Source organism: Cnephaeus nilssonii, assembly GCF_951640355.1.
Source record: "Cnephaeus nilssonii genome assembly, chromosome: 1".
Classification (NCBI taxonomy): domain Eukaryota; kingdom Metazoa; phylum Chordata; class Mammalia; order Chiroptera; family Vespertilionidae; genus Cnephaeus; species Cnephaeus nilssonii.
Window position 1 is genome coordinate 23,968,118 of NC_137072.1, and position 24,906 is coordinate 23,993,023.

Here is a 24,906-nt window from a genome sequence, read left to right on the forward strand (position 1 = left end):
AGAAAATAACTATAAATACATCAGAAAATATTCATGAGGTAGATAGAGATTAATATTAATACAGAATTTGAGATTTGCCAAACATTTTTGCTCAGTTCATATATGATAATAATGGATATTATAAGAAAGAATCCACAACTGAAGGAACAAACAATTATATGATATAAATAGGATTTGTAATCTGTAACTTTTTTTAAGATTCAGTGTTACACAGAAGTAGTATGGTGGCTTGGGCAAAAGAGTGGTTCATAAATTAAAGTGCATGGGTTCTAGGATCAACTCTTTTGATACCAGTATGATGAACTTTGACAAAATCTTAAGCACTGCTGTTCATGACTTCTGTGGAATGCACTAATAAAATATATCCCTACCCCTCAGGGCTGCTGTGAAGATTCTGTGGAGATTAGTAGATAAAAGGGCTTTGAAGGTTAAAAGTTTTATATAACTGTGAGCTCTCTTTATGCTGAAGTTATTCTTAATATGCCAGATTTGGTTTCAAGAGATCAAAAAGGCGCAAACTGTAATATTCTAGCACAGAAAATTATTACTAGTAGAGTGAAATACTTTGTCAAACTTCATTTTGACAATTTGTATTCACCTCATTTGCAATGAAATGAGGCAACAACTGGGCTACATTGTACAATTTTACAGATTTACCCGAATGAGCACATATGGCCCATTGAGCTAAGGATATTTTAATAGATGTTGTTTATTATAAATCAATCTCCTAAAACAGTATTACATAGTTGATAGGTATTTCCTTTAGACCACTTTGCCTTTTTTATGTAATATCTGGGTATTCATTTTTGGCTTTTAAACAACTGACCACATCTCACAATTTACATGAAGGAATGACAACTCTTTGAAATGCATCCAAGCATAGAGGCTTGATAACCCTGCATGAATAAGTTTTGATGGATGTTTTACTGTGTGTTTTTGTGTGTGTGTATGTGTGTGTGTTTCAAAACTTTCTTTTACATGGAAAATACTTGCTTCCCTTCTGCTGTGTTTTCCAATTTATCTCCAATTCCTTCACACACACACACACACACACACACACACACACACACACACACACACACATACCAATCCGTCATCTAGTTTTAAGAGAATTCTGGTTCTAAATTAGGTATTGAGAGAAAAAAAAGTGATGTATTTATTTTTTTAAAATTTATCTTTATTGTTGAAAGTATTATAGATGTCCCCCTTTTTCCCACCATTGACCCTATCCAGTACACACACACCCAGGCCTTCACCACACTATTGTCTGTAATAGGGTTATGCATATATGTATATAAGTTCTTTGGTTGATCTCTTCCTGCCCATCCACCCACCCCCACCTTCATCTGAGATTCCTCAGACTGTTTTATGCTTCTATGTTTCTGGATCTATTTTGTTTAACAGTTTATTTTGTTCATTAGATTCCATATAAAAGTGAGATCATGTGATACTTGTCTTTCTCTGACTGGCTTATTTAGCTTAGCATAATGCTCTCCAGGTCCCTCCATGCTGTCTCAAAGGGTAAGAGATTCTTCTTTTTCACTGATGCATAGTATTCCATGGTATAAATGTACCACAGCTTTTTTATCCACTCATCTACTGATGGGCACTTGAGCTGTTTCCAAATCTTAGCTATTGTGAATTGTGCTGCTATGAACATAGGGGTGCATGCATTCTTTCTGATGGACCCTAACTGCCTCAGCTGCTGAGCTATATACATACTCTGCATGTCAGCAATTAATGCATGGAATTGAGTAAGACTGTGGGAGATAAAGGCAAAAGTTAGAAAACAGAACACTTTTACTTACTGCAAATGAAGGTAGTCTCATCTGAATTATCAGTGCAATCATTCACAAAATCACACAGCTTGTCCTGTGCAATGCAGTGCTTGTTAGCGCACATGAACTCTTGAGCAGTGCACTTCCTGTCTGGGCTGAGGAGGGGTGAGCAATCTTGAAAGGTAATGTCATCCACTGCTACATCTCCCATGTAACTGACACTGCGTTTTGCCCTGAAGATAATCTAAGGAAGGAAGGGAGGAAGGAGGGAGGGAGGAAGAGAGAGAGAGAAGAAAAGAAAGAAAAGAAAAGAAAAGAAAAGAAAAGAAAAGAAAAGAAAAGAAAAGAAAGGGAAGGGAAGGGAAGGGAAGGGAAGGGAAGGGAAGGGAAGGGAAGGGAAGGGAAGGGAAGGGAAGGGAAGGGAAGGGAAGGGAAGGGAAGGGAAGGGAAGAGAAGGGAAGAAAATCAGTTTCAGTTAAGCTGTCCATCATATGCAAAACTTGGAGCAAGCACTAAATACACTTGACTCTACAAAAATGCCGCATAATGAAACTGACCCAAGAAGCTTGGGGATCATTCAGATTTGTACCATCCTCAACACATAGGGATGTGGGAGTGGCATCACCAACACCACTGCTCCTGTGTTGGTTTGTGGGATAGGTGGCCTAGAACACTGGCCGGAGTCACCAATCCACCATTGCTGCCTCTGCAGCTCCCAGATCCCAAACCAGCCCTGTGCACTTCTTAGAGCCTCATCACACATGGAAGCAAGAGGCCAATCCGAGCACAGAATATACCAAAAGAAAGGAGATGCAAGCACATCCTTTACTCTGTTTTGCCCAATTCTTGCCATTCCTCAGATCTGTCCACCCCAAGATATCAAACCTCAATACCATGAGGTTTTTTTATTGGCCACATCTTTGGAACTCACATTATTTTGAGTTGCCTTTGATTAATGTATGTGATGAACACAATTCTCGTGTGTGTCATTGTTTGGTAGTGAGCTCCCATTTATGTGGACTGCAATAGAATTAGAAGTGATGAAAAATAACAGGAGTCACTGCAGTTTTCAGAAAGGCTAGCTTCAGTTTATGACATGACCACTGCTTAGAACAGTGGTCGGCAAACTCATTAGTCAACAGAGCCAAGTATCAACAGTACAACGATTGAAATTTCTTTTGAGAGCCAAATTTTTTAAAACTTAAACTTCTTCTAACACCACTTCTTCAAAATAGACTCACCCAGGCCATGGTATTTTGTGGAAGAGCCACACTCAAGGGGCCAAAGAGCCACATGTGGCTCGCGAGCTGCGGTTTGCCGACCACTGGCTTAGAATAATAATGAATATAGTTTCATAGAACATAAAAAGTCACATATTGTTTAGTGTCAAATTTTTAAGTGAAACTAATTCAGAGTTTCTCTGCAGGCCAAATTTGGATTTGTGTGTTAACATAAGAAATACTCCTGTATTCTAAAGTACATTTAGAACAATTAGAAATTAGTTAACAAGAAATACAGTTACCTCAGTGATTTTACACAAAATATTTATTGAGATCAAACACCTTTGACTAAATATATATATAATTATTTTTCTTGAAAGAAATTATTATAATTTTGTTGTTGTTTAAGACATGTTATGCTTCTATACTACTGTGTGAAAAGCTAGGTGCTTTCCTCTTAAGATGAGTGGATAGAATAGTTGAAAATCAAGTGTCTCCCATTATAAAAATAAAAAAATAATAAAAATACAATTTATATGTAAATTCCTATATAAATTTACATAAAAGGGATAAATTGTTTTTCTTCAGATCAAATGTGCTAAGAAAAAATAAATTTATAAGATTTATTAAGAGCTTGGAAGTTACTAAAGGAGGTAAAACTGGAAAAATAATAACGACTACAACTTTTTTATAAGGTAAATTGAACCCTAGAAAACTGAAAAAGGTGCTCTATCATCTGGATATATCTAAACATTTGAATACGTGATGGAATGTTCTGTGAATAAGAAATCAGATAACTCAATTACTATTACATTAACTTGTTTATCGGCTATCCTTTAGACAAAATCTCAGTTGCCTGTCATGTCCAAATGGTCAAATCATCAATTATATCACAACTAGAGGCCCAGCTCGCAATTCAAATCACATGAGGAGGCGCCCCACCTCCCGCCGAGCAAGGAGGCACTCCGCAGGGAACCGGGACCCACACCTGACCCGCGTAGTGCCGGCCACCGCATTGTGTCCTGTCCACTGGGGTGGGGGTGTGCTCCGAGCCATGCAGCGGCCACTCGGAACACGCCCCCGGCCGCAGCGTTGTGTCTGCTGGGGTGGGGGCAGGCGCTCCTGTGTGTTGTGTCTCCGCTCCGGCCCACCCCCAGCCCCAGCCTCCCCACGGCCGCTGGGACTGGGGGTGGCATGCAGTCACCTCCCACCCATCTGCGTGTGCAGCTCCTCCTGAGCGGTCGTGATGTAGCCTCCTCCTGAGTGGTCACACCTGGCTATTTAGCATATTCCCTGTTTATATATATAGATGCTCCATACAATTTTGGTTAAGATTCCACAGACTTTGTTATTAAATGTGATTAAACATTTTAAAAAGAGCAATGATATAGTTTTGGTAGAATGAAAGCAGGATCAATTATTTTTTTAAATTTGGGAAACAATATAGTGTAGCAGTTGGATTATGAACTTGTAGATGACCTGCCTATGTATAAAGTTTGCCTCATCTACAGCGTATCCTACATAATAAAAGGCTAATATGCAAATGACTGAATGGTGGAATGACCGGTCACTATGATGTGTACTGACCACCAGGGGGCAGAGACTCAATGCAGGAGCTGCCCCCTGGAGGTCAGTGTGCTCCCACAGGGGGAGCACCGTTCAGCCAGAAGCCGGGCTCACAGCTGGCAAGCACAGCAGCAGGGGTGGGAGCCTCTCCCGCCTCCATGACAATGCTAAGGATGTCCGACTGACGGCCCACTAGGCTGTCAGTCAGACATCCCTCCAGGATAACCCCCCCCCCCCAGTGCACAACTTTTGTGCACTGGGCCTCTAGTGGTGATAATAATAGTATGTACCTCATACAGTTATTGTGCAAACTAAAGAAGTATTTTTAAATTCATAGAATAGTACTTAGCACTTAGTAATTGTTATGTATGTGATCGCTCTACTTGTAAAAATTATTATAATTAAAGATTCTGTTTAAATCAGAGTGCAGGTTACCAAACAAAACTCTGAAAACTACCCAGTGTTGAATCAGCATGTAATTTCTAAAATTATCTTATACTTTTCCTCAAGAGTTAGAGCCATTCATCTTTTGGAGACTAAAGTAAATGATATCATAAACATGAAAGAATCATGGACAATATGTCAGCTCACACTCTAGCTCCACTGCATAGTATTTTGCTTTGCACATAGTAGGTGCTAATAAGTTTTTACTGAAAGACTGATTGGTTCACACACAAAAAGATTTAAACAACAAATTTCAATATATGAAATATTTAATTTTGGAAAGGCCAAATTAGTATGTGATTCCTCTTGATTACATCCCCTTTATTGTTGTTTTTTTGTATATGATATTGCCATACAAATATTCTACTTACATAAAACTAGTTAAAATTTCATTCCCTCAAGTATAAGCCTATGTCTAGCAGCAATGAAATCTTTTACACGTTGTTGCTGAGGATTTTTCTTGCCTCAGTTAAAAGATCATGGAGGTTAAAAGGCAGAATCACTTAATAATATATTTCAGGATGTGCAAGGCCATTAAATTGCTTTCTAATATTTACTTCTTCAGGTTGAACTTATTTCTTAATAATTTCCTAAATTATCTATAAACTAGCGTTCCCGTTGCAGGAAAAATCCTGCAATAGGGTTTCCTGCTGCACTCTACCCCACCCTGCCTGCTCTCCTCCCTTGTCCCCCGCCCCGCGATCTCCACCAGCCCCCCTGCTTTTGTAACTTCTCCGCCAGCCTGCTCTCCTTCCTTCTTCCCTGGCCCCGCCTCCGCTCCTCCCTTCTTCCCCGTCCCGCCTTCTCTGTCAGCCCGCCTGCTTTTCCCTTCTCCCCCGGCCCGCCTCCGCTCCTCCCTTTTCCCCCGGCCCCGCCTCCGCTCCTCCCTTCTCCCCCAGCCCGCCTTCTCTGCCAGCCCGCCTGTTTTTCCCTCCTCCCCCGGCCCGCCTCTGCTCCTCCCTTCTCCCCGGGCCCCGCCTCCGCTCCTCCCTTCTCCCCCGGCCCGCCTTCTCTGCCAGCCCGCCTGTTTTTCCCTTCTCCCCTGGCCCCGCCTCCGCTCCTCCCTTCTCCCCTGGCCCCGCCTCTGCTCCTCCCTTCTCCCCTGGCCCCGCCCCTTCTCCCCCAGCCCCGCCTGCTCAACTTCCTTCTCCCCTGGCTCCGCCTCCGCTCTTCCCTTCTCCCCCGGCCCCGCCTCCGCTCCTCCCTTCTCCCCTGGCCCCGCCTCTGCTCCTCCCTTCTCCCCTGGCCCCGCCCCTTCTCCCCCAGCCCCGCCTGCTCAACTTCCTTCTCCCCAGGCCCCGCCTCCACTCCTCCCTTCTCCCCCGGCCCCGCCTCCGCTCCTCCCTTCTCCCCCGGCCCCGCCTCTGCTCCTCCCTTCTCCCCCGGCCCCACCTGCTCAACTTCCTTCTCCCCCGGCCCCGCCTCCACTCCTCCCTTCTCCCCTGGCCCCGCCTCTGCTCCTCCCTTCTCCTCCCCCTGGCTTGCTTGCTTCTCTGCAGCTTTGCTCCCTTCTGCAGCTCTTGGCTTCTTTCTACGCTGTCGCGATATGCAAATTAGCCGCCATCTTTGTTTTGATAATTTGCATATTCGTCCTGATTGGTTGGTGGGCGTGGCTTGGCAGGTGGGCGTGGCTTGGGCGTAGCGAAGGTGCGGTCAATTTGCATATTTGTCTATTATTAGATTAGATGACCCATTAGAAAACTACATTTCAGTGAGGCCAAACATACATGGGATTCATTACACCTATCTTTCCAAGAAATTGGGGATAATGCCGTATCAATCCCTTTATACAGCTGTGTCTAGCCTGTGCTTCCACAGGAGCTGAGAGGGGCTGATCTATCAGACACAGCACACGATTGTAGATACAGTCACTGAATATTAACAGCAGAATTGGCTACTTCTATTGCATATACAGAGGATTAGAAATGTAATCATTAGTAAATATATCTTATATCCAGAGATAAGTGATTCTAAATTTGTAGAATTAAGCCCTGTGCAGTCAAGGCTAATAGATATTTGCCTCATCTTCTAAGAAAACCCCCATTCTGCCAAAAAAAATAAAAATTTAAACCATACACACCCATTCATGGAGCTCTTGCTTTCTTGGTAATCCATAAAAAATAAAATCCATACCAAGTATCTTCGCACATAATTATTTTCACTTTAAACATTTTAATCTATGTTCTTTTCTTTAATTGTTTTACATATATCTTATCCTCCAAATAATATTATAGTCTATGTAAACACAAATACTAATACAACACACAATTTTGTTTCTCTCCAAAATATTTTCAAATTAAGTGAATCTATTATCTCTAATAAGGTTCAACAACACAATGCTTTAAAAAATATGTCCTTTTAATCAAATTTTTAAAAAATTAATGTAGTTATAGTCTCGTAGAATATGCGTATTTATAAATACAGGGAGGTGTTCTTTACCTATGGGGGACTGTGGAATGGAGCAGAATTGTCATTAAAATTAAATGTTCCCAGACGCATGTTTGTCTAGTAGGAGAAATAAGGACATTCTGAAATTTTAATTTCCTATGGAAAATACTATATATATTCATACAACACATCAGAAATGGAATGGGAGGACAAGACTATGAATGAAGAAAATAAATTAGGATTAAAGAAGAAAAATCACCAAAACTTATTACCCAAGTACTTGGATTACAAACCTGTATTTGTGAATGAATGCCTAAAAATAGTTCTACTTTTTTCCACTGTGCACCTTGCTGTCCACTTTGAGCCCACAATTTAGAGGTAACATTGTCTTTTTTGCTCAGTACCTGCAAAGATAAATCAAGTATGAAGTGCTGAAATATTTTATCACGATACATTTTAAACATGTAGAATTTTCCAAGTTTTTACTTTATTTTAATATTAACATGAAGTCTCTGATAGAAAAGCTGAGACAGTTTTTATTAGATATCTTTGTTTTCTATACAGCACTATGTCCCAGGGCATCTCACAAGCTTTATGTAATAAAAGTGAGCATGATTATCTGTCATTCAGGTCCAAAGAAATCTGGACATCATTTAACTAAGAACTCTATGTTAGTTTTGTTTTTTTTAATAAATTTATTGATTAACTTACTGAAAGAGAGAGGAAGGGAGAGAAAGAAAGAGGGAGGGAGGGAAAGAAAGAGAGAGAGAGAGATTCATTGTTCCACATATTTATACATTCATTGGTGTGCCCTGACCAGGGATTGAACCTACAAGCTAGGGGTATATGGATGACACTCTAACCAACTGAGCTACCCAGCCAGGACCTACCTTAGCTTTAAAACAAAATCTGAAAGTAGTAACAACTGGAATTTTACATATTAAATAACATCCATGTTGTTGAAAAAAGCACAAAGTACTTACTAAAATACTCTTTTGAAAATGATCTTCTTCATCTTCTTGGGTTCAGTTGGGACAGTGACAGTATTACAGTGGGAGCTCAATTACTTTTAACAACACACGTGGGTGATATGAGCATGCACCTATTCATGCTGTGCTAGTAAGATCTCTCTATACCACAGCCTTGAAACTATACATTCTCATCAGTACTATATCCTCATTCTAAGGGAAAATTCAGATTAGTCTCAGCAGACAAATTATCAGGCTCCTCTTTGAGAATGATACAAAATGAGTCATCAAGAGAGCAACTGAGGGTTAAGAGATCAACCAAAGGATTTGTATGCATGCATATAAGCATAACCAATGAACAGAGACACTGGGGGGGGGGTGAGGGTATGTGCTGGGGGGTGTGAGTGGTTGGGGAGAGGTCAATGGGGGAGAAAGGAGACATATGCAATTTTTTAATCAATAAAGAATAAATAAAATAAAACAAACTCGGGAAATGCAGAACAAGTCCACATTCTAAAAGAACAGGCTCAAGTAGTTTTTTTTTTTTTTAATCATCCTGTATAATAAAGAGCTAATATGCTAATTAGACTGAACAGCTGAACAATCATCCAGACGAACTTCCTTGCGAAGCCAGGGCTGTGAGGGCCGAGCCCCTTGCATGAATTTGGTGCATTGGGTCTCTAGTTTCATAATAATACTTTTTAAAAATAGGAGGTATACAAATCAAGGAATTATTGAGAAGGGTTTGTGATGATTTTGACTTTAAAGTGAAGGTAATTTTTAGTAGTTTCATTATCTTTAAAAAAAAAAAAAGTTCAAATGGCTGTAGAGCTTTTAGAGTCTTAACTTACTAAATAATATGTGCCTAGCAAAAATAACACTAAATTCTCAGTCTATAAAATTCATTATGTTATTGAAATCAAGAAAACATAATTTCTTAAAAAAATAAAAATCATTTTTGTGGATACTAGAAAGAATGTATTGGGAATAGATCTTTGTATGAATATTATTCTATACTAGAGGCCCGGTGCATGAAAATTCATGCACTGTCGGGAGGCATCCCTCAGCCTGGCCTGCCCCCTATCACAGTACGGGAGCCCTCAGGAGCAGGAGGTGACCTGGCGATCAGGGGAAGGAGACACACCCATTACACCTCTGCTGCTGCCACTGCCGGTAGCGCAAGCCTCAGCCGGCTCTGGTTACCTGAGCTTCGGGCAACCCTGGGTGACTGGGAAGCCACCATCTGAGGCTTGCCTGTGCCTCGGGCCAACTGGGTGGCTGGGGGACTGAGGGGACTGGGGGGACTCTGGAGGCAGGTGCGTGGACAGGCCGGATCCACCTGGGGGCGGGCATGGCCATGCTGCATGCCTACCGTCCCGGTGGGGCTGAGGGGACTGGGCACCACCATCTTGTGACTGTGGGCGCCGCCATCTTTGAGGGTGTGGCAGTCAATTACCATATTCCCTCCTTATTGACTGTCGGTGCCGCCATCTTTGTGAGGGCACAACAGTCAATTAGCATATTCCCTCTTTATTAGATAGGATATAAATCACTAAGGAAAATGTATTCATGAACAGAGTAATGCAACATTTAGTGTTATTCAGCCATGCACAAAAATAGGGATCAGATGTATTACTATTTTAACTATTTGATAGTTATGCATCCACTAACACAAAATCTTATCTAAAAAATGAAAGCATATTTTAGATCATCACAACTATAAAATATAGTAGGTAAATAAATCTCATTTTCCAAGTGAATAACTTGTAATAAATCATATTGTTTTGCCTAAAGATATTTTTTAAAAATCAATATAAAGCAAATGATCAATTGCAACCTCAATCAACAAGACTATTAGAATACTTTCAGATTATTAAACATTCAACACATATATATACTAGTATACAAACAAGTTTACTTTTAAATTGCTTTTGGTACGAAATCTCATCTATAATAAAGAAGGCAATTCTTCTAAAATTCATCTATAAACTTAAAAGTGTTTCCAATAAAAACAGCAGTTTTGAAATAATGTGTTTATCTAAAATTTTATTCGGAAAAGTAAGTGTTTAATATGGCCAGGAAAAGCCTAGAATAAGACAGCAATAACATTGGGGAAGGGGGAAACACCTAATATTAAAATTACAATCAAGCTACTGGGAAAGAAGTAGTTAAACAGCTGGTTGCATTATATTTCTCTCTCTTTATTGAGAAAAAGAAAGCAGATAACCCAAGTACAATCTCCTTGCAAATGTGCTAAACACAGACTTCTTTGTAAATAAGTTAATGGTATTCAACACAGGGAGAGTCCTTATCTCTGGCTGCCTTTACAGATATAGCTCTGATCTAAAACTGCTCATGGTAAACAGTTCTGAAATGTTGGAATTCATTTTTTCAGACATGGCTTTCTGGAAAATTTTATATAAGCTCTGAAACTGAGTAAAAATATAGATGCTTCAAAAAACTGAGTTGGCTTCTATGTAAACAATGTATCTATACATCTTACAGACAAGCTGTATATTACATAAGGCATTTCCAATATGGTAAGACAGGCTCTGAGGATGTGCATTCAGATTCCAGAACCTCTCTCTGGTTAGCCTGTACAACTTAGTCGTCTGAAAGAAACCCGGGCCGCATGGAGAAATAGTTAACTCCAAGGATGGAACAGTGTAAAAATAAGATGAACCTAGCACTTCTTTTTGTCCATAATGAAAGGAAATACTCAAAGATGGAGGCGCTTGTCAAGGAAACATACAAGTCAGCTTAAAGAGACTCCTATGACCAAATCTGTGACAATTTAAAAACCAAAAAATAAGCAACAGATAAGAAATTGAATACAATAGGAATCCATGAATCCACACTGAATAAATTAATTTAAAAATGGAGAGAAAATATTTTGGGATTTTTTTGTTGTTCTTCCAAAATAATACCAACTTATAGATATAGACAAAATAATGGAGTTGGAAAATCACAATTAGGTAATCATCATAGTAAAATTAATTCCATTAAAAATACTAAAGGATGCAAAAACTAGTGGGCAAAATTGAATCCAGGTCAGGATTTTACGGACTCTCAAAATAGTTCTTCACAAAATATTTATTGATAACAAAGGGAACAGAAGTACTGAGACTGTTTGACATCATGTACTAACCAATGGGATGCAATATTAGTGATGTTAAAGGGGGGGGGGAAGCTTAACATTCAATAAATCCAAATTGAGGAACATTACAAAATAATTGAATTATAATTTTAAGCATATCAGTCTCATAAAAATCTCAGGAAAACTGAGTAATCATTCCAGTTTGAAAGAAACTAAGAAGAAATAACAAGTAGGTGTGATATCTGATTCTGTATTAAACTGATTTTTTCCCCAATAAAGATGCTCCTGGGATAATGGACAAAAAATAAGATCTTTGGCCGAAACTGGTTTGGCTCAGTGGATAGAGCGTCGGCCTGCGGACTGAAAGGTCCCAGGTTCGATTCCAGTCAAGGGCACGTACCTTGGTTGCGGGCGCATCCCCAGTAGGGGGTGTGCAGGAGGCAGCTGATCGATGTTTCTCTCTCATCAATGTTTCTAACTCTCTATCCCTCTCCCTTCCTCTCTGTAAAAAATCAATAAAATATATTAAAAAAATAAGATCTTTGAACAAGGGTATATTGTCTGTGAGATTCTGGCAACCTTTTGTGAGTTTGAAATAATGTAATCTTTTTTACAAAGAAACAATATGAAAAAGACTCCTGGAGAATGAGCACCACTACTATAAATAACAACATGAAGGATGTACATTCAATTTTTTTACTAAAGTGTGTAGAGTCATTTGTGCTATTCTCTGAACATTGTTACTGAAATCTAAATGAAATATTTCAAGTATAAAACCATATTACACAGAAGCTGTAAACTCAGAATACAGACCATAATCATAAATTCAACAGTAAAAAAAATATATCCTACTAGCCATGCAGGTTCAATTCTGCTAAAGTATTTTTCCAATCATACCATGTTGAAGCGTTAATAATTGTCCATTTTCATTTATTAGTAGACTACATTTTAATAACAATAAATTATACATTATGAATTTTTATGTAACAAATTTTAAAAGTGCTATAATCTAAGCAATACCTGGAGAGAGCCAACGGTGGCACCATTCATGTAAGTCCAGAACACCAGGGTACATTTTGGTCCCGTGCGTGAAATAACAGGAGTGAGGATGTCAGCCATGTCACCAAATTTTCCATTTGAGCTATCAGCATACAGGTACCAGCCATCTGTGGTATTTCTAGGAAAGTATGATGTGTTTATAAGATAAAAAAGAAAATAGAAAATCACAAAATATAGTTTGTCATTTATCATATTTTAACATTCTACAGTTTTTCCTGTAAGTATAACAATGTTTTATAGCATAATGATGACTTATAACCTTCAGCAAAAATAATTCTTCTATTTTGATTTTGAATCCATATATCAATTAGTACAATGTGTGCAAATTATGGTAAAGGCCGAAATTACCAACTCTAATCTGTAATAACTTGGTTGATTTTTTTTTTACAGTGATACTGCCAATACTCTGAATAGCTTTATAGAGCTTCTTTTCATGTAGGTTAAAATGAGACCCTGAAACAGTGAATGCCTTAAGAAGAGGCATTAAAAAATAAATAAATATATTGATAAATAAAGCATTAAAAAAAACAGGATGGAAACTGGCCTGGGGTTCTACACATAGATCTAAAAGGCTGTCAGGTTCAAATTTATTCTCTGTTAAGTTAGGTCAGTTTTATTAAGTTGGTAGATAATTTTATTGTGTCTTTAATTTCCTAGATCCAAATTAAAGAAGGAAATAATGGTGGAAAAAAATAGAAATGCAATCTTGCCATACAGGATAGTGTTTATGCCCCTACTTTAATTGCCAATTCAGAAAAAAAAGAAAATAAAATTTTAAGACTTCCTTGGCAATACACAACTTTCTTAAAAGTTTAAATTTGTTAGAGTGACATTGGTTAATAAAATTATATAGGTTTCAAGTGTACATTTCTATGATACATTCTTCACAATTTGAGCATTCTTTCTTTGATTAATTAGATTTCTTACCACTTTCTCATCTAAGTATACTAGATAGTATGAAGTTTAAACTTGATAGTTATTGAAACCCCTTTCATTTGGAAAGTTTTATGATTTGATCAATGAAATGTGAGTCATTAATAGCAAATAGAGAGTAAGACAAAAGTATTCATTCAATCACCATGGATTTATTAACTTAAATTTTCCAGTCTTGCCTGTCTAAGGCACTGGGAATATGACTGTGAGCAAAAGACACACAGGGTTTAGCATCTGGCCTCATCATTTACTATGTGGGCAAACATTTGGGTAGGTTATTTAATCCCTCAGAACATACTTTCTTCATTTGTAAAATGGGATAGTTCCATGTATGGTTTTAATAGAAATTAGAAATAAAATAAGTGGAACATCTGACACAGTACCTGGTATATCTTATATAGTTAATAAATGGTAGCTGTGATTTGTGGTTAAGAGTTTAGCGTCCTTCAAACCACAGAGGATATAAATTAAGATCATTTTTAAGAGATAGGATTTTTACATTAATTTTTCTGAATTGTGTCTCAATGAGTAAGCACTTCCAACGTTGTTCCTTGTGTCTTAATATCCCAGATCTCCAGGGAGACCAAGAATAAAGAAGACATATAAATAATTCATTGACTTATAGATTCACTGAGATTCAGTACAATTTTAATAGACATTTTTCCCAGAAATGGACAAGCTTCAAATAGAATAACTATTATGGTATCAAGTAGGTACCAGAGTTATTGAGGGTATCACCTCATAAGTTATATAAATGTATAACCACTATACTGTATACCTGAAATTAATATAATATTTAATGTCAACTGTAATTTAAAATATTTTTAATTTCTAAGAAAGAAAGAAATACCAAGGACTAAGCATAGCCAATATTACTCTATCAGATGTCAAGATCCATTATGAAGGTAGAATAATCAAGACAGCGTGGTATTGGAGTAAAGACAGACAAATGGGTCAGAGAAATGGATGGAACAGTTCTGAAAGAAATCCACATATTTGTACACATGATTTACAAAAAGTTTAGATCATCAGAGCAGTGAAGAAAAGGACAATATTTTCAGTGTCTACTAAATTAATTAGATAGCCATCTGTGAAAATAAGAAAAATTGATATCTATTTCACTGCATTTAAAAATAATAAATTCTAGGTAGATTGTACCAGGAATGTGGAAGGTAAACCAATGAAGCTTATAACTAGAGGCCTGATGCACAAAATTCGTGCAAGGGGCTCTGCCCTTACAGTCACAGCGGCTTGCCTTGGCCCTCGCAGCCCCGGCTTCATCTGGAAAGTCATCTGGAAGGACATCCGGAAGGACGTCCAGAAGGCCGTTCAGCTGTCTGGTCTAATTATCATATTACGCTTTTATTATTATAGATAATATAATAATATCTTTATAATGTAGAAATTAGAAAGTTTCTTTAAACAATATATAAAAATAACCATAAGGAGAAACACTGGAAAACAGAGCCGAATTCAAATTAAGGATTTTTATTTATCAAAAAATACCAATATGATGATCAAAAAGCCGGTGAATGGGAGAAAGCATACGTATCACATTTCATAAATGCAATATTTATTGATGGCCTACCATATAGCATGCACTAGCCCACATGTTCAATAGTTATATGTGTATGTGTTGTTATACATACTAGTACATATTATGTAACTACATATATACAAGCAAGAACTGGAGAAAATATTCCAAAATGTTAAAATGTTTATATCTGTGTTTGGGGCCATGCATATTTTGTTTCCTATATAGTGCATGGTTCAAAGTAGACCCTCAAAAATACTTGATAAGTAAATAGACAAGTGAGTTTAAAGTTAGTAGAACGCATGTGGAGATAAAAGATGAAGGGAGTGGAGAACTGCGGATTCAGATGAAATTCAGATGACAAGTTGGTAATGTGTTCTAGGCTGGGTAAAAACAAAGCAAAACAATACAAAACAACAACAACAACAAATTTAGAAAAGACAGAGCAAAGCTAATAGATCTGGAGACCATGGAGGAATTAAGTGATTAAAAGTCACAATTTTGGCAATGATAAAAAGCATCTAACCTATGGTTCAACTGGAGGTCCCTGTGTTTGTTTCCCAAAAAGTATACAATGAAAATAATAGTAATTTCCCCAATCCATTAAAATTAAAAAATATTCAGTCACTCACAAGAATAAATATAAAATAATTAGTTATAATTATGTAAATTATAAATCCTTGCAATACTCCCTTGCTGGCAAGGAAAAGAAGGGAGACATGACAGGAGATAAATTTGAACATTTCAAACAACAAAACTGCATGTGTGTGTTTATACCGCACTGTGAACACAGTTACTAGTGTAGCAGTATATCATATATGCATTAACTCCGGGCACATGATGTACGTACAATTCCTATTGGAAAAATGAAGAATTACACAACTTGTAATGAACACTTGCCTGTGTTCGAGATGAGATTATTCAACCATGTACCTATAAAGGAAATCAACTCCCCTCCTAAAATGAGAACAGCAATAATGATCACACATACTGTGCTGTCACCCATAAAGTATCAGCATCTCTCTACCAGCCTTCAAATTGTCTTTTCTCATATAAAGCATGAAGTAATGTTTTATAGAAACATACATTTTCTAATAAAACATATCATAAACCACATAGTAGTAAAAGTTTAAAGAAGTGTTACACACCCAGGTGTTGCAAATGTACAGATCCGTGGTGATAATGTACAAGTTATTTAAAAAGTCATTATAAAAAGAGATCTGATTTATAGTCCATGCTATTTTAAAGAAAGTCTCCTAGGCCTCCTAGGTGATCAGTTTCTAAAGTCTTACCATTACACAGAGTAAGCAATTAAAATATTATCTTTCTCTCCCCTCTTTATTTGAGAATCTCCTGGGTACTAAAATAAATAAATAAAAAATCCTCTTGCATGGACAAAGTAAAATATGTTTGAGTTAGGTCAATTGGCCTTTGATCTTGTAAATATACCAGATGAGGGATATATTGTCCAGGCTTATTCGTTAGGTTGAGAGATATCTTTTGATTCATTATAATAATGTAGGCTGTTTTAACATAACTGATTGATATTAGCTACTAAGATTTATCATGAACTTTAATAGCTTCATGAGTAGCAGAAATACAAAGTGTCCCTTATGCAAATGCAAGGTAGCTCAATTTTAAAAAAGGACTTACAATTTTAGCAGAGTGTGTTTGGATTTCTCTTTCCTAGTCTCATGAAATAAAAATGAAGTAATTAACATTTGTTGAAATTTTATATAACCACCTGGGGTTTTTACCAGCTCAAAATTCAATAACAAAGGTACCAAGGCAACTATTTTAATTATAAGCACCCACAGTTCCTGTTTCAATATTATATGACATTCACTGGAGAACAATTATTTGTGAGGCAAGTAGAAAAACATTAAAAAGTAACTGCAAATTTTAAAAGTTTAAAAAATTACACAATCAGTTGTATTTATTTATCTTCTAATTCTGAAACAGGATTTTAAAAGGCTCACTAATGTAAATATATTTTTTTATAAAATAGATTTTAAGCCAAAGGAACACTAGCTTTTGAGATGTATAAAGTAAAATATTGTAAGTTTTTAGATGAATCTTTAAATTAATAAGCCTTTAAATTAGGGAATATTAAATAATAGTTTGTCATTGGACACTCATAACAAACCTCAAAAGTGGGATTATAATCATTACTGCTTCCTGGATGAGATAACTAAAATTAATAATTTGCCAGTGGTAATTCCCTTGAAGCCAGGACTTTGATCCATCTATCTCCCCATGCTTTATATTCTAAACTCATTCTCCTCTAAGAGAGGTGTCTGAACCAGCAGCATCACCTGGGAACTTGTTTAAAATGCGAATTCCTGGGCCCTATCTCAGATCTACTAAAAAAAACTCTGGGGAAGGGATCAGCAATCTGTTTAACTAATTCTCCAGTCTATTCTGTACATGCTAAATTTTGAGACTCTGCCTTAAACCACTTACATTAACAGTTAAAATGGTATTTACAATCCCAAGTTACTAAATCAAAATGTCAATCCAAAAGAAATACCTAGAAAAATAGATATTCCACTTTTGTTTTTCTTCTCAAAATAAGTACTCTGGGGAAGATAAATAACTATAAGATTAAAACAAAATTGTGACACCTGCTTTTAAAGCAACTCATTTTCTTTTATATATTGAATAAAAATAGGTCAGATGTTCTAGTAAAAAAAGAAAAGAAAAAGCTAGTTGGGAAGCGTTTGGTTTGGAATTAGTCAAATGTATTTGAGAAACCTAATACATAACATTTACACACACACACACACACACACACACACACACTTTTTTAAAATGTAAACAGCTCTTCTGGAGTTGGGAGTTGTATAACAATTGTCTATTATCCTGTTCTTGTTTTTGTTGTTGTTTTAAATCACACATTCCTAACACTTGACACATACACACACAAAACACTCACACACACACACACACACACAAAACTGCCACATGGTAAGCACTCAAAAAATATTTGTCAAATGAGTGAATGAAACAAACTTTATTTTGAGAATCACTAGATAAGTGATAATTTCTAATAGAAATTTTCTGACCCAGCTCTCAAAACATTAGAAAAAGTTATGAGAGATAAAAGGTATGACAAAACGTTATAGAGATCAACAATCCAAGAAGACATAACAATCTTTAATGTACATGAACCTAACAATGAGCATCAAACTATGTGAGGCAAAAACTACTAAAGAAATAGATGAATTCACTATCTTAGAAACTTCAACAACCCTATATCAGAAATGGACACTCACAGCAGACAAAAGATCAGTAAGGACATAGTTGAACAAAGCAACATCACTAATCAACTGCATATAATTGACACCTATAGACTAACTCATTCAACAACAACAGATTACACATTTGTCTCAAGCTTACATAAAACATTCACATTTAATGAGGACTGTTAGCCGAAATACACAAGTAATTCTTAAAGCTTAACAATAAAAAAATCAAATAACTCAACTCAATTAAGAAATGGGCCAAAGACCTGGACACCTCACCAAAGAATATATAAAAATGGCAAATAAGCATATGTTATCAGGGAAATGCAAATTAGGGCAACAATGAAATACTAGTACACACCTACTAGAATAGTAAAAATCTAGAACATTAATACCATCAAATTCTGGAGAAAATGAGGATGAATAGTAAGTCTCATTCATTGCTGGTGGGAATGCAAATGGTGCAGCCACTTTGGCAGGCTGTTTAGTGGTTCCTTATAAAACTGAACATCTTCTTACCATATGATCCAGAAATTATACTCCTTGGTATTTACCTAAAAGAGTTGAAAACTTATGTCCACACAAAAACCTGCACATGGATGTTTCTAACAATTTTATTCATAATTGCCAAAACTTGGAAGAAACCAAGATGTTCTTCAGTAGGTGAATGTCTAAATAAACTTTGGTGCATTCAACAATGAGATATTATTCAGCGCTAAAAATAAATGAGCTAGCAAGCCATGAAAAGACATATGAGAATCTTAAATGCATATTACTAAGTCAAATAAGCCAATTTAAAAAGGCTACATACTGATGATTCCAATATGACATTCTGAAAAAGGCAAAACTTATGGTGAGAGCCAAAAGATCTGTGGTTGTCTGCAGTTGTGAGTAGGGGAGGGATAAATAGGTAAAGCACATAAAGGATTTTTATGGCAATGAAAATTCTCAGTATATTACCAAAATGCTGGATAGATGGCATTATACATTTGTCCAAACCCATTTAATGTATCACACCAAGAGTGAGCTATAATGTAAAATATGGATTTTGGGTGGCTTGATATATCATTGTAGGTTCATCAATTATAACAAATGTACCTGGATTCATTCTAGAGAATGAAGCAGGGTACATAAGGAAAGGATCTACAGACAGAGAGACAGATATACATTATAAATAGAAATAAGGTGAAAGATACAAAAATGCTTAGCAAATTTTAACCTGTGACACAAATGATATTGTTATTATTTTATTGATTTCAGTGTTAGACAAAAATAAAAGAGAATTCTTGCAACAATATTAGCTAGCCATGTTTATAGTGAATAGATTTGTTTATTAAGACTTTTTATTTTAAAACATCATATATAGAAACACACCCTGAAATCCCCTCTAATTTGCCTGGTGTATCTTACCGGTACTATCACTTTCTGTAGGTTCCCTAATATGAAAAAGCTTGAGAAGCACAGATATATCCAAGCCCCTTTCCCTATTTATTTGCTAGTAAATTTAGTTGTAGGAATACAGAAACTGAAAGGAGCAATGGGAGTGAGCAGAAGTCTATCACTGTCTCAAAGTGTAATGTCTGTCATAGAGAAACAACTTCCCTGAAATACCTTCCTATGAAAAGCAGTTTTGCTTATTCTGTAATCTAAAATCGGTGTAAGACTGCTACTATAGTAGGTAAAGCATATATACAAGGAACCAGTCAATGTAAATGGAAAATAGGCTTGTCAGATATAAGTGACAATTATAAATATGCAAATGAGTCAAGGTTTTCCATTCATTTCTTGTTCCTTCAATATTATCAGGGTCTAAATTTAAATGATTCCTGTATGTGAATATTCATATCTGGAAATACCTTTCCAGATATCACAAGCTATGCTGCCTTGAGATTTTAAATACTTCCACCTTTGTGCCAATTTTTTTTTAAAGAAAAGCCCCTCTGTATTGAGCTAGAAATTAAATTAGTAATAGAATATAAGTACCAGCTACAGTGTCTAAAACTATCTATAAGCTGACCCTCGAATTTACGCACTTGAGAGAGCAGAGGAGTTGATCCTAGTTCTTAACCTCCTCACAATCATTTGTAAATGAGGAGATTCATGTTGTGCCATTACTTCCCTGTGCTTTGCCACCAGAGTTCAATAGCAGTATTTTAATGCCTTATATACTTTGTTAAGGATGATCATGAATTATCTTTCTTTGAACTTTGCACTATTCTATAGCTTTGCTCATCAGCCGTGATTGGTTATTTATAACACCACTGATCTGTGATAGAAAGGTCGATCTAAATTTGATCATGTTAGAAGTATTTTAAAATGTAAACAAACACCACCACAGTGTTTTTGTAGCTGATTGTCTGTTTTTCTAATCATATGACTACAGAATGTCAGAACTGGAATTTATACTACAGCAGTCCTAGTAGTGAAATGGAAATAGTACAAGCTACAACAGTTAAGTGCTGTTAAAAGGAAATGATTTTATTTGAACATGAACAATAAAAGGCTCTGATTCAGGATAATTTAACAGCAGATTTTTCCATTTCATAAAAAGCCTATCATGTCCTTTCATTGTAGACCAGGCATGCAATATGCTGATTCCATTGCCTGGAATTATTGGGTGTTCATATTTATATGTTTTAGAAATTTTTGATAGAAAATTACATTATTGAATTTAAGAATTGAATTTTGAAATAATGTAATCCTATATAATAAAAGGCTAATATGCAAATAGACCAAACAGCGGAACAACCGAACAGCTGGTTGCTATGACGTGCACTGACCACCAAGAGGCACGCACGGATCATGGCAGGTGTTGGCCATGGTGGGATGGTGGAGCAGGTGAGCGGGGCACCAGACCAAGGCGGGCGCTGGTCGCTGTCATCAGGTGAGCCTCTGGTGGTTACTAAAAATTCTTTGCTCTCGTACACCTGGCGCTCACACCTGCTGCCGGCACGGGCCCCACTCACATGCACTGCCAGTGCAGGAGTCGCCGCTCGTACTGCCAGCACCTGGCGCTGGCCCCGCTCCCTTCTCCACCTCCCCCTGCTCCTGAGGGGCGATCGGGGCAGCAGCGATCGCAGCGGCCCTGTTGCACCCGCTGCTGACGCCGGCCCCAGTAGCTCTGCGCCATCAGTGGGTGTGAGCAGGGCCAACGCCATCAGCACTTGGGAGCAGTGGGAGCAATGGCAGCAGAAGCAGGGCTGCGGACTGACAGGGGACTGGGGGGGGTGGGGGTTGCGGTGGGAGGGGCCCGGTGGGGGTATGGAGGATGGGCCGAGACCTGTTCCCGTGCCCACCGCAGCCTCGTGGCCCACAGTTCCTTTCAAGGTGCACAAATTCATGCACTGTGCCCCTAGTAATAAAATTAATAAAAATAATTTAAGTTTTTAAATCTACACTTTCTAATTAACTTGCCAAAAGTGTTCTCAGATGTCATGAGTCCTAGCTAACAGTGTGACTGTGTTTGGTTAGAAAACTTTGTATTTAACTTAAAAGAGACAGCAAAGTAATCCCTGGCAAGAGATTTAGATATCCACTTTAAAGAGAACATGAGAAATTTTAATTTTAAGCCTAGTGATTTCCCCAAATAAATTCTAGCTCAAGACATTTTGTGTCTTTTTTTTTAAAAAAGATACTAGAGGCCCAGTGCATGATTGAATCATGCACGTGTAGGGTTCCCTACATGCTTTCGCTTTCGATCGCGGGGGAGCTGGGTGCCTGTCTGCTGGTGCACCAGGCCTTTCAGAAGCCTCCGGCTCGGTGGAGGCTTCCGAAAGGCCTGGTGCCTGAGCAGACAGGCACCCAGCTCCCCCGCTTTTGATGGTCCGTGGCGGGACGTGAGCTCGCTGCCCTAGAGGCCCCTTCTGTGCTACAGCACAGCCATGGCGCAGACGCTGAGCTCGCGCCGCCAGCTCAGTGTCCCACTGGCCCAATCGGCTACCCCGGCCACCCTGAGTCCCACCCCCTGCACCTCCCGCTGGCCCAATCGTGGGCGTAGCAGAGTGATGGTAATTTACATATTACCATTTTATTAGGTAGGATGTTTTGTTGATTTCAGAGTGAGGAAGGGAGAGGGAGAGAGAAATAGAAACATCAATGATGAGAGAGAACCATCAATCAGATGCCTCCTACACACCCTCTACTGGGGATTGAACCCACAACCTGGACATGTGCATAGACCAGGAATAAGTTATTATTCATTTCAGTTACTGTATCCTTCATTTATGACTGGTTCTTTGCTATGGTTTCTATGTTCTTTTTCATGATGTTGTAGTTCTCACTAAGTTCCTTGAGCAACCTTAAAACCATTGTTTAAACTCTGCATCTGGTAATTTGCTTGCATCCATTTCATTTAGTTCTTTCTCTGGAGATTTTTCCTATCCTTTCATTTGGGAACTATTTCTTTGTCATCACATTTTGGATGCTTCCCTGTGTTTGTTTCTCTATATTATGTAGAGCTGCTACATCTCTCCAATGGAGTCGAGTGGCCTTGTGTAGTGTGTCTTGTAGGATCCAGTGGCACATCCTCCACAGTCACCCAAGCTGGGCACTCCAGGTGCACCCCTGTGTGGATTGTGTGCACTGTCCTGTTGTAGTTGAACCTTGATTGCTGTTGACATCACTGGAAGGAATTGATCCCCCAGGCCAGTGGGCTATGAGGGCCGGCCTTTGACTACAGTGGAGGAGCTACTGTGCAGGAGTCAACTCTATAGAGCAGGACTTGCTTCAGTGGGGCTTTGTTGCTCACCACGTCTGTCCCTTGTGTTGCTCATGGAGGTGGTAGGGTTGTAATCTGTGTGTTCTGAAGCTGTCAGCTGGTACCCTGGCTCTGAGGCCTCCTGGGAGGTACAAAGTCAGCCATTGTCTGTGCCCTGCCTGGTGCCACTCAGCACAAACTACACAGTGATTTGTAGATGAATGCTACTTGTGTTGGGCTTGGAGATGCCCAGGAGAAACCAAGCTGTGAACCAAGGTGAGCTGCCACTAGTGCTGGGCCGGGGCTACTGAGCAAGTGGTAGGGGTACACAGAGGCCAGCTGCTGCTAGTTTAAGAGATTTGGGTAAAGTCCAAAGCAGGACAAGTGTGCCCAAAGCCACATAGGAGTGAGGAGCTGGGATCCAGGTCTCTCCACCAGTCTGGTCAGCTCACCCCATGACTTGTGCCACCCTCACCATCAGAATAGAAGTGGTATTACCTCTTTGGCATCAGTGATTTCCAGTGGTCACAGGAAACACACTCTTTTGATAATCATTACTCAATATAATAGAATGTTTCCCTCAGATATAATTTTTCTTTCTTGTATTTCTTATCTGTTGTCTTGTAAAATATCTCCTTCCCAAGTGATCTTCATTTCTGTTTGAGGTACTACCAGTCACCAAGGCACTGAACCTGGGAATCAAATATTTCCCTGCCAACCACTTGTGCTGAGTTATTAGGATTTTATATTATAAAACTAAGTGTTTATCATTCCTCCATCATGGGTGTAACCACATTTTATCATTGGTGAATTTCTGTGTAGCTATTTAAAACCAGATCAAAATTACTTTTATCATACTGTATTTTGTTTGTTGATTTATATTTTGTGCACTATCAAGCCTCCCACCTTTGTGCCCAGATAATGTTGTGCCTTTGTTATAGTTCTTACATTCTGTTTTAAATGATACCTAATTTTTAAAATCTGTCTTATCTGTATTTCTAAATTTTAAAATTCTTGTATCCCTTTCTGTTACTTGTTTAAATTTTATATAACAGATATTTTAAAAATATCTTTTTACATTTAAAATTTTATTTTAATATAGGGTCTGCTGATCAGAAAACAACTAAATGTGTTCATAAATTTTTTTTTCAATTACTGTCGACATACAATATTATATTCGTTTCAGGTGTACAACATAGTGATTAAACGTGTATATAACTTATGAAGTGATCAACCCCATAAGTCTAATGCCCATCTAACACCATATATAGTTATTACAATATTATTAATTACATTCCCTATTCTATAATTTACACCCCTGTGACTGTTTTTCTAACTGGAATTTTGTATATCTTAAACCCTTTCCTATTTTCACCCAACACCTGTCCCATCTGGCAACCATCAATTAGTTCTCTATATCTATGAGTTTGTTTCTGTTTTGTATGTTCATTAATTTTGTATAACCCACATATAAGTGAAATTATATGGTATTTGTCTTTGTGCAAAAATATCTCTTAAATTGCATTTTAACATGCCTTTAAAAGTAACATTCCTTAGAGACCATAAATGATCTTATGAATATAGTTTGCACATTTATGAAGCTATATAGTCACTACATTCTTATAAAAATTTATCTAGATATATGGAGACAATTACAAAAAAATAGCAATGATGATATAGTTTTTAAAACCGACAATCTAATCTTAAACTTTATTATCCTAGAAACTGCATTATGTGTGGTGTTATGCCACAAATAAAATATTTAAATATTTTTAGGTGCCTAAAGTAAACACCATCTATATATACTTCCACTTTTAATCTTAGGATTGCAGAAATCTAAGAATTCTGTTACTTATTTTATGCTGAAAAGTAATAAAGAAAATGAATTGCTTCATAAAAATGAAAACAATTAAGAGTAAATAATAAATTAGTCTAATTAAAACAAAGTTCACAGAACTAGTATATTTCTAATGAGATC

The 24,906-nt window shown here is 37.6% G+C and overlaps 1 protein-coding gene across 1 annotated transcript in view; it reads right to left on the bottom strand.

The window, feature by feature from the left end:
- MALRD1 (MAM and LDL receptor class A domain containing 1) overlaps positions 1 to 24,906 on the bottom strand; it is a gene marked incomplete at both ends in the record, with an annotated part of 625,033 nt that overhangs the window by 372,953 nt on the left and 227,174 nt on the right. Inside the window, 3 exons of the mRNA XM_079776420.1 lie at positions 1,809 to 2,022; positions 7,690 to 7,800; positions 12,482 to 12,638. Coding sequence (XP_079632546.1) covers positions 1,809 to 2,022; positions 7,690 to 7,800; positions 12,482 to 12,638 — 482 coding nt within the window. The remainder of the gene's footprint in view (positions 1 to 1,808; positions 2,023 to 7,689; positions 7,801 to 12,481; positions 12,639 to 24,906) is intronic.